General features: G+C 36.5%; 1 protein-coding gene across 4 annotated transcripts in view; it reads right to left on the reverse strand.

The window, feature by feature from the left end:
- Nucleotides 1-14,115, reverse strand: part of LOC149481807 (uncharacterized) — a 117,692-nt gene that overhangs the window by 3,440 nt on the left and 100,137 nt on the right. For all 4 annotated transcript variants that reach the window (XM_089704800.1, XM_089704799.1, XM_089704798.1 and 1 more), the window contains 7 exons: nt 12,635-12,758; nt 3,700-3,787; nt 2,802-3,519; nt 2,359-2,568; nt 1,850-1,963; nt 951-1,270; nt 80-248 (listed from right to left, as the gene is read on the reverse strand). In XM_089704800.1, the coding sequence (XP_089560926.1) occupies nt 80-248; nt 951-1,270; nt 1,850-1,963; nt 2,359-2,568; nt 2,802-3,519; nt 3,700-3,787; nt 12,635-12,758 (1,743 nt within the window). The remainder of the gene's footprint in view (nt 1-79; nt 249-950; nt 1,271-1,849; nt 1,964-2,358; nt 2,569-2,801; nt 3,520-3,699; nt 3,788-12,634; nt 12,759-14,115) is intronic.

Genomic DNA, 14,115 nt, shown 5'->3' on the forward strand with positions numbered 1-14,115 from the left:
GAAGCATTTGAATAACGCATTTTTATGTGAATTTATAAAAGAACAACACAACATAACCATTTACACATCAAACACGTACCTTAACCTCCTCTTTAGGCTTGTCATCCTTATCCTTGGGCTTGTGTGCGGGTTGCGCACGTGGGGGAGCCCCCCCCGGTCCGCTCCCCGCCCCTCCCCCTCCCCCGCCCGCACCGCCCGGCTTCCCCTCGCCGCCCTCCTTGCGACGCTGCTCCAGGCTCATGTAGTATCTGGAATGGTATATGAGGAGATTATTGAAGTGAAAACTTCTTTAGCGGCGTTGAGCACTTTTTCTGTAATGGGTATAAAATCTTAAACTCGCGTCAGGACACGTGACCTGATCGAAAAAGCGTAAGACGGATACCATTCCAAAATATCAAACATGCTCAACGTTAATAATCAAGTTTTCACTTCTGCCGGCACTCCCGGAGTGCAACCCGTCTTTTTTTAGTTTAGAAAATATATAAGTGTAAGAAGTTGATTAGAACTATATGTATGTGTTGTTCTATGTTGAAGATTTCCGTTGATATGATTGCATACTTGCAGCTTATGAATGGCTAATTGATAAGCATATTGCGTTAGATTTCTTCATAAGCGTATGCATAGCGCTTCGACAGCATTGACTAATTTAAAAAATTCTAACTTTGGAAAAAAATAAGACAAAAAGTAAGTCGCGAAAAACTGTAACAATCTCTAGTTAAGAGAACTGAGTATAAATCTTTTGCGGAAAACTGCGTATAAATGCTATAAAATACACTATATATAGTGTATTTTATAGCATAATTTCAACACTTTAGAAGTGTTTACATTTAGAACTCAAACAGTCAAATAATATGATTGTATTTTCACTATTTCTAAATGTTGGAACGTCCAGTTAGCGGACCAAATAAAAAAAAACTCAATAAATGTAGGAAATTAACAGTCATTCTCACCTCCTCAACTCTTCCTCTCTCGCGTGCGGTGGCCTCTGGAACGCGTAGGGTCCCATCTGCGCTTTCATTTCTATGCTTTCCTTCAAGATCTGATGATTATCATTCGGCCGCGACGGGTTTTCCTTCCCGTCTGTCCTTGGCTGCTTCTTGTCCAAGGGACTTGGCGTGGTCTTAGAGCGGTCCATGTCCTTCGCCTTGTCGTCAAGTGGCGGGCCGGGTGGGGGGCCCGTTTCGACGTTGTACGGAAAATTCGGTACATAGTTGTACGGGTAAAAGTGTTGTGGTAACACCTTTTGTGGACCGCCGTCTTGTTTACCGTCCTGAAAGAAAAGAAAACAGTTTTTTTTTAATTATTCAATTAAGTGGAGTAATATATTTTAGTAGATAAATGAGTGCGAGTGTCATATTATATTTATTTTACAGTTTGTGGCTCTATCCTGCTTCTGGAATGGTATAGTCGAAGAAAATAATTCTAAATGATACGTTTGATATCTGTTATCCTTTAATATATAATAATATTTCTGCTATCCTTAATTCAAAGTATTTCTTGTACAAATAAAAATTATAAATGAACTAAAATCAAGAAAAAAGTCACAATAAGTATCGAGACACGCGGTATCAAGTTCAAGCAAAAAATATTGTATTCCCATATTGTCAAAAAGGATATTATTAACAAGTTATAAGGAAAACGACGACAATTTTGGCAAAATTGTTTTCCTTATTGTGTTTGAAAACACCGTCAAATATATAATATAAAACATAAACATTACACGTGTTTCTAATTTCTATATATTATTTTGCTTTCATAACTCTTGAAGATTTATGCTACTTTATGTCAATGTATATTATATTCTGCGAAATAATATGAAATAAGTACAATTTCTTATAGCAAAATTTACCTTTAGATCAGCCTTAGGGTCTCCTTTGGAGAGGTCTTCTTTGCCTTTATCTGAGGCGGGGGGTGGTGCGGTGGGGGGATGCGTTGGTGGCAAGTATGGAGGCTGCCCGTAAAACTAGAAATATTGAAAAAATTATATCAAAGTTGATGTCATAAACTGTTTATCTTAAATGCATATTTCTAAAAACTGATTGTTTTTTAATAATTTGTCATACATTCCGTTCCAGAAAAGTGGTGATAAAATTTGAAAATATAGTAGAGACAAAGTTATTTCAATGTTATTATTACTGTCCGAATCCTGAATAGTGATTACAAGTTATTTTACTGTAATATCAGTTTTATATTCCAACTGTGTCCTGTAATAACTAGGAAATCAAAATTGTAATACATAGTACCAGAATTTAGTCGGCAAACCTTCCAAAAATTTTTGCAATAGTATAACTATGGAAGATTTAAAACCTGTTATAAACATAACGCAATTTATTTCAATATTAGGCACTCATAAGTTACCTGATGGTACACAGGGAAAGGCCGATGCGCGGGGTCTGCGTCTGGCGGGCCCTCCGCCGGCGCGGTGTCGTCTGATATGTCAGAATACGCGGGAGACCGGACGCCCGGCGTGGGAGACCGCCGAGCGCGTCGCTTGCCGGGCGACTCGTCTGGCGGTGATTCCGTTGATTTGCGTTCCTCTGAAGGCATTAGGGCTGATCTTGGCTTCACCTGTAATTGATAGAAATTCTGTATAACATAGTGCAAAATTTAAAACAAAAATTGAATGTACTTGTTCATTAAATATTCGTCTGATTCTCCTATGCAAACAGCACTTAATGTAGCTTATTTGCACATACATTTGCAAGCACATAAGACGTATTAGAGTATTTTTAGAGCAGTAGAGAATCCATTCTGATAACTTTGTTGGATAAACTTAATCTTACTATAATATTTTGACAAACCTTGAACTGCGTGGGTTGTAACGTAGGCAGAGCTTCAGGGGGCGGTGTCGCTGGGGGTGGAGGTGTCTGCTGTCTCTCGACCACCGGCGCGGGTTCTGGTGTCGCCGCGAACTCCTCGAAGCGCGGCTGCGGTGGAGACTCTACTGGCTCCGGCTTCTCTGGCGATTTCTCCGGTGACTTGTCACTCTTTTCCTCAGGCGACTTTGGTGTAGGTGACTTCACAGGTGTGGCCGGTGTAGCAGGCTCCGAAGGCGGCCTCGCCGGCGACGCGGGTTCCACCGTCGTCTCTTCTTGTTCTGAACTCGACCCGTCTTTATCCTCATCGTCTGGTGTGCCATGCGCGTGAGACCTATGGTATTTAAGGCCGTTCGCGTGTTTGTACTTCTTCGAACAATTCGGTTCTGGGCATTCTAGGAGGACGGGATCGGGAGGAGGTGAAGATGGCGTAGGCGGAGGCCGCTTCGCTTTCGGCGTCGGCGGCCGATCCTCCGCTTCAGAATTCCTTTTCCTCTTTGAGTCAGGTCTAGGGGGAGTGAAGGGGGTGGGCGAAGGGAGCGCCCTGCGTCCCTTGGCGCCGCCATTTCTTAACTTGCTATGCACAGATGAACGGGTCTCTGTGAAGTTTGTCATGTCAGTGGGGTTCGCGCCGCGGCCCCTCTTTGCCCCTCGGCCTTTCGGCGTTCGCGCGTCTAATTCTTCTGTAGGTGAGTCGCAAAATCTGTAGGGAGAATTAATAGCTTTTAGTACAAAGAAAAAAAACAGCAAAGTCTATTTGAAATTCCTTCAATTACAGTGAATGATCAAATTATCAAAGTTCATTAGCGTATTCACATTGACGGCAAAATTAGAACGTCTGAAAGCTCAGCACGGATCACGATAAGCAAAATTGAGACATTACCTCGGCGGTGCCCAGTCGTGCCTCGTGCAGTCGAGTAGCGTGCCCACATACGTCTTGCCGCGCCATGTCACGTTCACAACCAGCACGCCTGTCAACACACATTATATGAAATCACCAATTCGAATCCAATATGACAATATGGATCGTTGAGAATGAGGGCAGATCCATATACGTTTATAAGAAGTAAAGATATTTGTTTGTTCAAGGAATTACTTCCATAATTTTAGTTATTAAGAATATTAAGGACTACATAATAAAACTGAATGCCTAATCACGACATACCGCTATCGCTAGCGTGAACATAATAAGATTAATTACTCCTTATTGGAATTTGCTTTCATAATTAAAAATATACAACTTATTATTCATACTTAGCAAAAACCAATAAACATTCTTGTCTCTAAGTTTATTAGAGTTATGTGCGTATTGCGTGTTCATTACTTAATTATTATTTATATCGAGAAAAACTTTGACATTAGTTTTAAATGTGTTTACTCCCTAATTAGATATCGTATGTACATAAATTAAACAACCTCTAGAAAATATATTGTAAACAGCAGATGTTCCATACATCATTATTATACGCAAACAACATAAACTAATAACTCGTTAAAAAACTGGTACAATCAATCAATTGTCGCCTATGGTAAGAATACATAAAACAAAATTATAAAACATAGATTATCCATTTTGACGACAATTCTAAATTCAAATCAAGATCGTAACCGTTCCGATTTAGAATTCCAACGTCCTTTTCAACATTCGAAAATATTCCAATTTGCTATCGTGACTTTAAAGGGCCGACAGGGGCAAAATGGATGCATCGGAGTTATTGGCGCGCGGTTCCGATCCAATTTGTCACGAGGCTCATTTGCATAGACGAAGTGGGGGCATCAACTCGCTCGCCCCACTCGCCCCGGTCGCCCTGCTCGCCTCAGGAACGTGACTTTACCGCATATTTAGAAGGCTCGCGTTACTCCGACCCACCCTCGCTTATCGCTAGCGTGCTAACTTATGCAAATTTAATTAATCAATTTCACCCCGCCTTACGCCGCAATTTTTAAAATTACTACCAGAATATTATCCCGTCATATGTATAACACCTATAGAGTATAAATGCTCAACATAAATACTTAATTTCGACTGTATAAATTAAACGCTGTAAAAATTATGGTGTAAAATTTAATCCTCTTAACACAGAAGGGACGCGTGTTTAAAATATAAAGCTTTTCATAATATTATCTCGTGCGGCGGCATTTGAGTATTAAAGGTTTGGCTTTAACATCCTCGGTCAATTGTTACGAAATTTCATCGTCAAATTTATACCATGATGATTTCAATAGATTATAATTTCCGTATTTGAAACGTGACTAACTAGTGACGACTAATCACAATCAAAAACTACTTAAATTGAAAGATCATGCAACATTATTAAAACGTACGATAATTGTTGAAGAACCTGGGGCAAATATCAACTAATCAACTAACTATTTAATAAAGGAACTTCAAAATTAAATAACAAGTCTACAACAAATCTAATCACAACACAACATCAAAGTAATAACAACCATTGCGTGGAAAAATAAATCCGAAACATCAAAACCGGAGATGGATTCGTTTAGTAGCGGTTCGCGTGCAACGTCTCAATAATTCTCAAACATCATTTATTGTTCCACGAACAATGGACACATAAAGCATTTCTATAAGCCATTAGCATAAAATGAGCGAGTTATTGTATAAGCTAAATCAATGGACATGATCATGATAGATGAATTAAACTGTCAGCGAGATTCAATGGGAGCTCGCAGGCATACGGAACTGCGGCGATGGCCAATGGACCAGCATTGCTTTAGTCGTTAACCGAACCACTATGCCTATAGGTAGATATCATAGACATTTTTACTCTATGTCGTTTTGATGTCAATATAGGATTTGTAATGTTATACAACATAAACACTTATTCTGAGAACACAGTCCACATTTATTTCTGTTTACCAATACGTTTTTCTTGTGAACCTTTATTTTCTCTATTCTTTTTCTTGTATGTTGTTGTATTCTTGTAATAAACAGTAAATCTATCCATCTAAATATTATATTTAATCTGCAATAAGGTACCTATATTAGAATTATGAACACGTATCTTTGTATACCCTTATTAGAATTACATTATCCTTGCCAAACTTCCTTAATCCAATACGTTAGCAAGGGTATCCCTTATAAATAGTTAAAACAGTCCGTCGCTCACAGTAAAGTTAAATTAAAGGCCGCCCTATTCTTTTGTTCTGTAATAATATGTTCAATCCTATTTTCACCCTTGTCACGACTGGCTTGTGTCGTGGGTAAATTATATTTGTATTGCAGTATTCGTAACCAAACAAATAACAGTTTTTCAAATTCAGTTTCCTTAAAATAAATTAAATATTTTTCATATAAATAAATAAATAAAGATTAAAAAAATAGTTGACCAACATAAACACAATTGTAGTACTAAGAGATCAGGAGAGCGTAGAAGGCTCATTAAGGTGTTAATTACTTGCTCGTAATCATCGATCGAGGCTAATGACCATGAAGATTGCATTTTCTGTTCCAGTACCTCTTTAGTGTTATAGGATTTATAACACTAAAGAGGTATCGTCGTTTATATACTTTCATCATATTATAGATTTATTTATTGGAAATAAAAGAAAATATTGAAGTTAACCATTAACGTCCTCTTTATTTTTCTTTCAAATTTACACATTAAGAGAAAAGTGTGTTTATATCTGTTATTTTGAGTTCTTTACAAATAACATAAACAAGGAAAGTCCGTTGTTCTAACAAACATTGTATTTACATCCTGCTAGGAAGACTCATTGTACTTAAGTGGGCGTCGGCTCCGGCTCTAATCAGACCTGCCCATTATTTCCCACACCGAACAAACAAAGTTCCGACCATTTCATTATTTTCATTTACATCCATTCAGCGCTAAAGTAAACTTTACACTCTTAAAAGCTCGTCCACAAAGTTAATTAAAATAGCCGCCCCGAGCATAGCTTCGAACAACTTAACGGGTTTATACTAACTACCCAGATAACGATATCTTTTATGCTCATTAACATTTTATTTCTTTAATCCTTTCTCAAGACGATATTTACATAATACATACAATTTACATTGAAATCTGTAAAAATATAAGATGCGAAGATAACAATTTATAGGTCGGATAATTGTTGTCATTATCGTATTAAACGTTCTTGTTCCAATTAGTGTATAGGTATGCGTCGTCATTGCGGCTAGCACTCAAAGTAGGAGGCTGTAAACCTGTCGCGGCATTTTTCGATGAAATCCAGATGCCGCTCAAACATGCCGCCCTTAGTGCCATATCACACTAGCGGATTGCGAGCGGTTTCAAAGCGGACCGGGTGCGCAACGAATACGTTGCGGGCGCGCAACGAACACGCCGCGGTTGCGCAGCGAATTCGTTGCGGACGCGTCATTTTGTATACTCTCGCACAAAAGCCAGCCCTTCCGCCTTGCCTAACTTCCATTCAATATTTCCATCGTTTCTGTAGCACTCAATTTTTTAACCGTACTGTGGAAATGCACTTACTTAACAGTTAACTAAAGATGTAATAACAACTGGAGTTGTTAAAAAAAGGTGCTATAAAATTGAATTACTAGGACTTTTAGAATGTACCATACATTCCAAAAGTATGTAACGACTGACCAGTATAATCTCTCCCATAGCAACGTATGTTATAAAGAGATTTTGTGAACCTAATTATGAGCAAAGTGATAGTGAGTTGCTGGTTGCTTGATAAAATTTTCTATTCACTGCTATTTATCTAATAATAAGATAGCCCTGTTTTAGTTAAGGAGCTTTAACATTTATTTCACTAATGAACTTTCTTAATGAGCAATTAAGTTATCTGATTGCATTTCGACCAAGATTTAATAGATAAAACAATACCCTAAACATTAACATGTTATGAAACTCGTAAAAAATAATGATCTCATAATTATTATACTATCACAAGTTATAAGTAACAACCAGCACGGATTCCATTTTGTTAATGAGTGTACATGACTGCGACGTAAACGTTGCGCATCTGCCACGCGTCCGCAACGAATTCGCTGCGCAACCGCAACGTATTCGTTGCGCACCCGCTCCGCTTTGAAACCGCTCGCAATCCGCTAGTGTGATATGTCACTTAGGCTGTTTGTTGAATACACACTCAATATTGAGGCAATATCCTGGAGACGAAAAGCAATAAAAACGTTTTTGTAACTCGACGTTAAGATGAAAGCAACGTTAATATATTGAAGTTATAATACAATTTACAAATATTTTCATCACAGCATTAAATTTATTTATGATGAACTGTTGAAGTGAAGTCAAACAACAGTCCCCCCGACCTCAGAACCTTTTTGCAAGCAGAGCAAATGGGACAAACTGAAGTCCCATTTGCTCTGCTTGCAAAAAGGTTCTGAGGTCGGGGCTCTAAACACGTGACTCGGTACGGCTCTGGTGATAATTCTATTTGTTGTTTATTAATTACATATATGATGTATCGCGTATTGTATCTTCTTTTAGAATGTATTATTGTCTGTTATGTAATTCTTTATAATATATATATATATATATATATATATATATATATATATATATATATATATATATATGTTTCCTATCTACTATATTATATTCCTATATATTATATTATTGCTTTTATTTTATTTATTATTTTTTTTTTTTTTTTTTGTCATAATATGTACACTGCCACTGTCAGGATGTCAATGTGGTGTCCACTGAAAATCAGTGGAGAATCTAAGTGTCTTGTCCTTAGATTCTCAAACCACTGAGTGGATATTATCCATTTTGTGCCGTTGTAACTAGTTATAAGTTAATTTTATTTTATTTCTTTTTTATGTATTAATGTGCATCGGTACAAATAAATGTATTTTCTTTCTTTCTTTCTTTCTTTCAAGTATAATTTCTTTCCACGTGAAGTTTAAATGAAGTTTTACGAGTGGAGCATAATTTTGAATACATAATGCCTTTTCAAAACCATTTCGCGCGATATGCTAATGTGTAAGAGAAGCATGCTAGCCAACATATTTTAAATTTACATAGATAATAAAAATTATACTTAGACTTTTGCTCTAATTTAATTTCATTCGTATTTATGTTTAATAATAACATAATTCGTTTAATCTCTCGTGCTCGGTCACGTTTTATAAAGGGTCCGATACATAAATACACAGCGGCCGTTAGCGGAGACCCCACGAATGTATTCCGCCGGCATCTCATCTTCCCCATATAAGCACGTAAGCAATGCCGTTCGATACAACTGCATGTTTGTTTCATAGTTTCACATCCTCTCTATAAATGTGCAAAACGTGCAGCGCGCTGGGTTTATTAGAATTTATGCATTGAAAGTTACAGCCTTATTCGTTAAGTAATTTCACCTACATTTCTACTCTTAATTCGGAGTTAGTGATTGCTTTAGTCAGGCGGAAGAGCCCGGGAATCGTGTTAACGGGTTAATTACTGGCGCTTTAAACATTAAACCTGTCACATTAACGGCGTACAAATTACTCGGTATTCAGTAATAACTTATCAAATGCGCTATTTCCTTATTATGAACCTAAAAAAATTAATATTCATACGCTTTATACGCATTACGCATACTTATTCTAACGACGCATGGAAAAAGTAACAAGAAATTTACGCATGCAAATATTATGCTTTAGAAATAAGGAAGAGTGTACAAGAATAGTGTAGTGGGTAATAAACTCTCCCACTAAGACTATTTCAATAGCTTTAGTGCTTTAGCATCGCCTTTGTTCCCCAACAGATGCTCAATGCAGCGCATCCGACACCATCTGTATAAATATACTATTTTAATACACCGTTATTCGCGCCCATAAAATTCACCGTCAAAAGTGTTTGTACCTGAGACGTGATTAAAATGCATTTTGCAAACGTTTTGTAGGTAAATATCGAACTTTACGCTATTGAAGGTAAGTAATATCTTAATAATATATATAAATCTCGTGTCACAATGTTTGTCCTCAATGGACTCCTAAACCACTTAACCGATTATAATAAAATTCGCACACCATGTGCAGTTCGATCCAACTTGAGAGATAGGATAGTTTAAACATGTAGGTACCACGTGCGAAGCCGGGGCGGACCGCTAGTAAATTATAATGTTACAAACAAGAGATGTCACTCTATGTAATGTTTGTGTTGTCTAATTAATTACACGAGTGCCAATTTAAACATAAAATTGTAAATTAGTCATAAAAGCTAAAGGTGTAAGTAACAGAAAACACAATTTAATTTAAGTAATTCGCTAGACTCCCTTGGCGATGAAAATGAGCCGAGACTGAGGAGCCCCCTCCCTCCCACCGAGCGGATAAATTTGGAAAGTGGCAACACAAGCAGATGGTGATTTATCGTAGCTTTCATAATTATACGCGGCTGAAAGAGGCATTGTTTGCGATCCAGCCCTAATAGCCACCACACAATAAACAATTTTCATAAACCGTTCACACAAATGTAAACCGTATTGTTGTAAGTGAAGAACGAAAATGCCGAGGAGTGTTCTTAGACGAATTGGACACGTTTTGTTGCTCTCCGTAAAGTGATGTATTGCCGTATATTATGACGAGAATTAAATCGAGATAATGTAGCGTCCATTGATACATAACGTTCCATTAGATTCTCTTATTATTGTACTTTGATGGTACTGACTATACGTGCGTGTACTGTGTATTGATTGTTTGCTTGATTTCAACATAACAACAGTCTGTACTTATTAAAAACGTAAAGTAGGACAAGCTACATTTTATCCTACCTCAGAACTTATGCTATAATTTTTATAGCCCTTTCTTTTCCAATTATATACCCACTCAGTTTAAGTAGTAATAGTTAAAATAAAAATGTTATAGACCACTTTAAAGGTAAATAAACATGAAAAGACTTTAAAAGTTGTATAAAACCCTGTTATATCGTGCTACGAGAACTTTGCCTAGCAACAAAGAGCGAAGACGTAAAAGTGTTGACCTGATTACTTGTAAGAGTCTTATGCAGTTTAAAAGCACGCTTTAATTTTCCTAGACAAAAATGTTTGTTGCTTTTTAAACTTACCTACTTTAAAAATCATATCTTTAACGTCGACCTGCGTCCCTTATTGCGATAAAAGTTTTTAGTACAAATATATAAAACGCTCTTAAAAAATATGAAACATTATAATTCTGTTGATAGTGTAGAGTGCAGACTCTACTGCATTCTTGAATAAAATAGCCCGGGTAGGTACTAACACATATTTTAAATATTTAAAAATTATAAATGTATTAGTAAAACGAATCTATATTTATTTATTAAAATAAGAGATATTTCATGACCGGAAAATGCACACAGCATGCAGACCAGACGGATAGGCTGAGAATGTCGAAAATAACATCGAACATCGTAAACTTTTTACCTCCGAGCTCCGTCACCATAAAGAAGACAGTATTCATTTCAAAATAATTTTAAAGCGAAAAATGTATTGAAATTTTAACAAAATTTCTTTAAAAAATGCTTTCATATCCAAACATCGTTAGGTAAATTTGGTTAAAGTAACGATGCGCATACTAGAATAACATAAAGGTGTAAGAACCGTGTATGGCTTAACAGGTTTATTAAAATTCAGCGATGTTATCCAGCGCCCGTGAGCGTCGCGTAATTATATGGGTATTCTCATAGACTCTTCTGTTTTATGTATGTCATGAATACATTAATATTGTAGCTGCATGTCAGATGTAAAGATAGCGAGTTAAGCGCTGTAAGTTGATGGCATATGTTGCTTTTAATTGAATTGATTAAATTTATTTAAATAACAACCCACTGTTTTTAGTTGAAGTCGCTATAAGTAATGGCCACATTTATTCTTTTTACAGGTACTCAGATAGAGTGATGATTATTTTTTATTCAGTCATGCGAGTTTTTTTAATTGAAAGCAGTAATTAATAATTTTCGCAGCTATCGCAGGGGCCAACTTCAAGTGCCCTTTAAACGCTACGTATAATAGTGAATAGCCAGGTGTGAGTAAATTAATATTTATTACACATGATATACGGGACTGTCGAATGCAATGGGGTCAAGACTCACGCCTGTGCCAGTCATCCCAGTCCTCCCTTTTCCCATCTTACGAGTTACGAGAATGTATATTTTAATTACCGTTTAAACTTATTAAATGTTTCTTCATTGACAACAAGTCAATTAAAAATAATGTGCAAAAAAACCTGGTCAAGTACCTAGTTATTACATCTCTGTGTTTTGTAATTACAAAAGGTGCTCACTTATTTATAATGACACTACACGTGTGGCATTCGAACATTTTTGTTTTTATAACTACATACTTTAAAATCTATCATTTCTGGCGATCCTTCGTTAAGCATTAATTAACGAGCTAGAAAGACTGCAGTAATGAGAAACAGCGTGGTGTTATTTGCATAATTTGATGCTTGATGAGAAATATTATTTATTTATATTCAAGGTAACTAACTATTAACTAATTAGTAGCTCACATGTTTGTTTTATTTTATCGATAATAATAATAATTTATTTATATATCTAAAACTTTGTACCTACTTATGTTTATTAACTATCTAGTAACCCTAGATTAGTTCGTTTCATAAAGATAATATTCTAGGATCAACTATAGTCTATACCATAAAAAAACCAACAAATTAATATTATTAATTACGTTTGTTGGTGATACAACATAAAATTTTAATTACTCCTTTCTGTCCTCGGCTAAAGTTTTTGTAAACATCATCTCAAAAGTCGAAGTGATTCAGAGATGTAAAGGATTGCCAAGCGGGTATAAGTACTAGGCGTGCATAAGCGTGCTGGATGTAATGAGAGGCGCTACGGTGCGTTCGTGCGCTAGTAACAACTCACCACCTTCCGTTTCGTGCCACACGATGCCCTCCAGCGTGACCGAGGTACCAGGCTCGCATGGCCCCAGGCAGTCTGGCTCTGTAATTGTCCCCACTGATGTACCAACGCACACTTCCGCAGTCTCCTGAAAAATGGAAAATAAAAGAATTAAAATTGATTGTTTTCTAAGATTGTATAAACAAGGTATAAACTATAAACAATCAAACTCCTTTATTTTCGAATAAAAAATATTATGACAAAAACAAAGAAACAAAGACAAAGCAATAAACAATTGATAATCATGTCATTAAATTAAACACAAAAATGTTTATTTGGTAACGTAATAACTAATTAAGATTTTAGAAAAAAGAGCGTGTGCCGAGCACACTTGTCGGAAGTGAAACTTCAATGGCAAGATTCAAAGATACCAATTGCCATGATGCGACCAAATTTTATAGGTAATAAGTGTTAGACCGTACCATTTTTTTTACATGAAGAGGTAAGTAAAATTTTAAAGGCAGTCAAAAGCAGCTTTGAATATCGTAACAGTTGCCTGTCACACGTACTAGGATTGCAGAAAATGCAAAGCATTTACAGCGTGGAACATAATCAAATGAAGCCATTTACATTCAACGGTCGACATGCGACTGGCACAGCGATATTACCGTCTCACTCACGCACACGGTTAATGGCGTAGCAAATTATGAACTCGACTCCTAAGTACCCGAGTCCCTATAGTCAACGCACGAAGAAATAACAAAATTTTATGTGAATCGCCCGAAGTTATCTTTTCACGTTTCAGTAACAACTATGTAATAGAGCAATTTAGAATTGATTTGTGCGACCCTTATAAATATCGAATGTGGATTTATCTGACCTTTAAGTAATTGTATCAGTACCCCACCTAATATCTACTCAATTGATGCTAGAGGCGGATTTTATTGATATTGCAATATTTAAAACAGTTCTAAATGCAGTGTTCTCATTTTCTTAAATGTTTGTAGAACCTATCGAGCAGCTTATTCAATATAAGTTTTGTAATATAGAACATATTATATGGATGATAGGTAGGTATACTTAATATCAATTGTTAGTCACATTCATATCGACATCCCGCGCCTTTCCGTTCATTTTACCATACGTAATTTGATGACGGTGCTTAAATTTTCTGAGCCAACCTTCAGATGCTTTAAAGTCAATTATGCCAAGTTGGTTGGCAAACTTTTCAGCCTTAGCTTTTATAATTGGCCCCGAGATGGGTACATTATTCTGGCGCTGATTGTTAAACCACGACAACATTGCCTGATCTAAGTCTTCGAATTTTGGCTTTCTTAATTTTTTAGACAAGTTTCCTTCCAGCGCCGCCTGTAGAAATGTTTTTTGGTTTTTCCAAATGGTAGCAACAGTGGATCGACTTAGTTCAAAACGCCTTCCAACGTCACTTTTCTTTTCTCCCTTTTCAATGGCACGTATCACACAAACTTTTTCGTCAACACTAATCG

Source organism: Colias philodice, chromosome 16 (genome assembly GCF_061535455.1).
Source record: "Colias philodice isolate Cphi_HAF_F1 chromosome 16, ilColPhil1 Martin Lab GWU primary, whole genome shotgun sequence".
NCBI classification, from domain to species: Eukaryota; Metazoa; Arthropoda; class Insecta; order Lepidoptera; family Pieridae; genus Colias; species Colias philodice.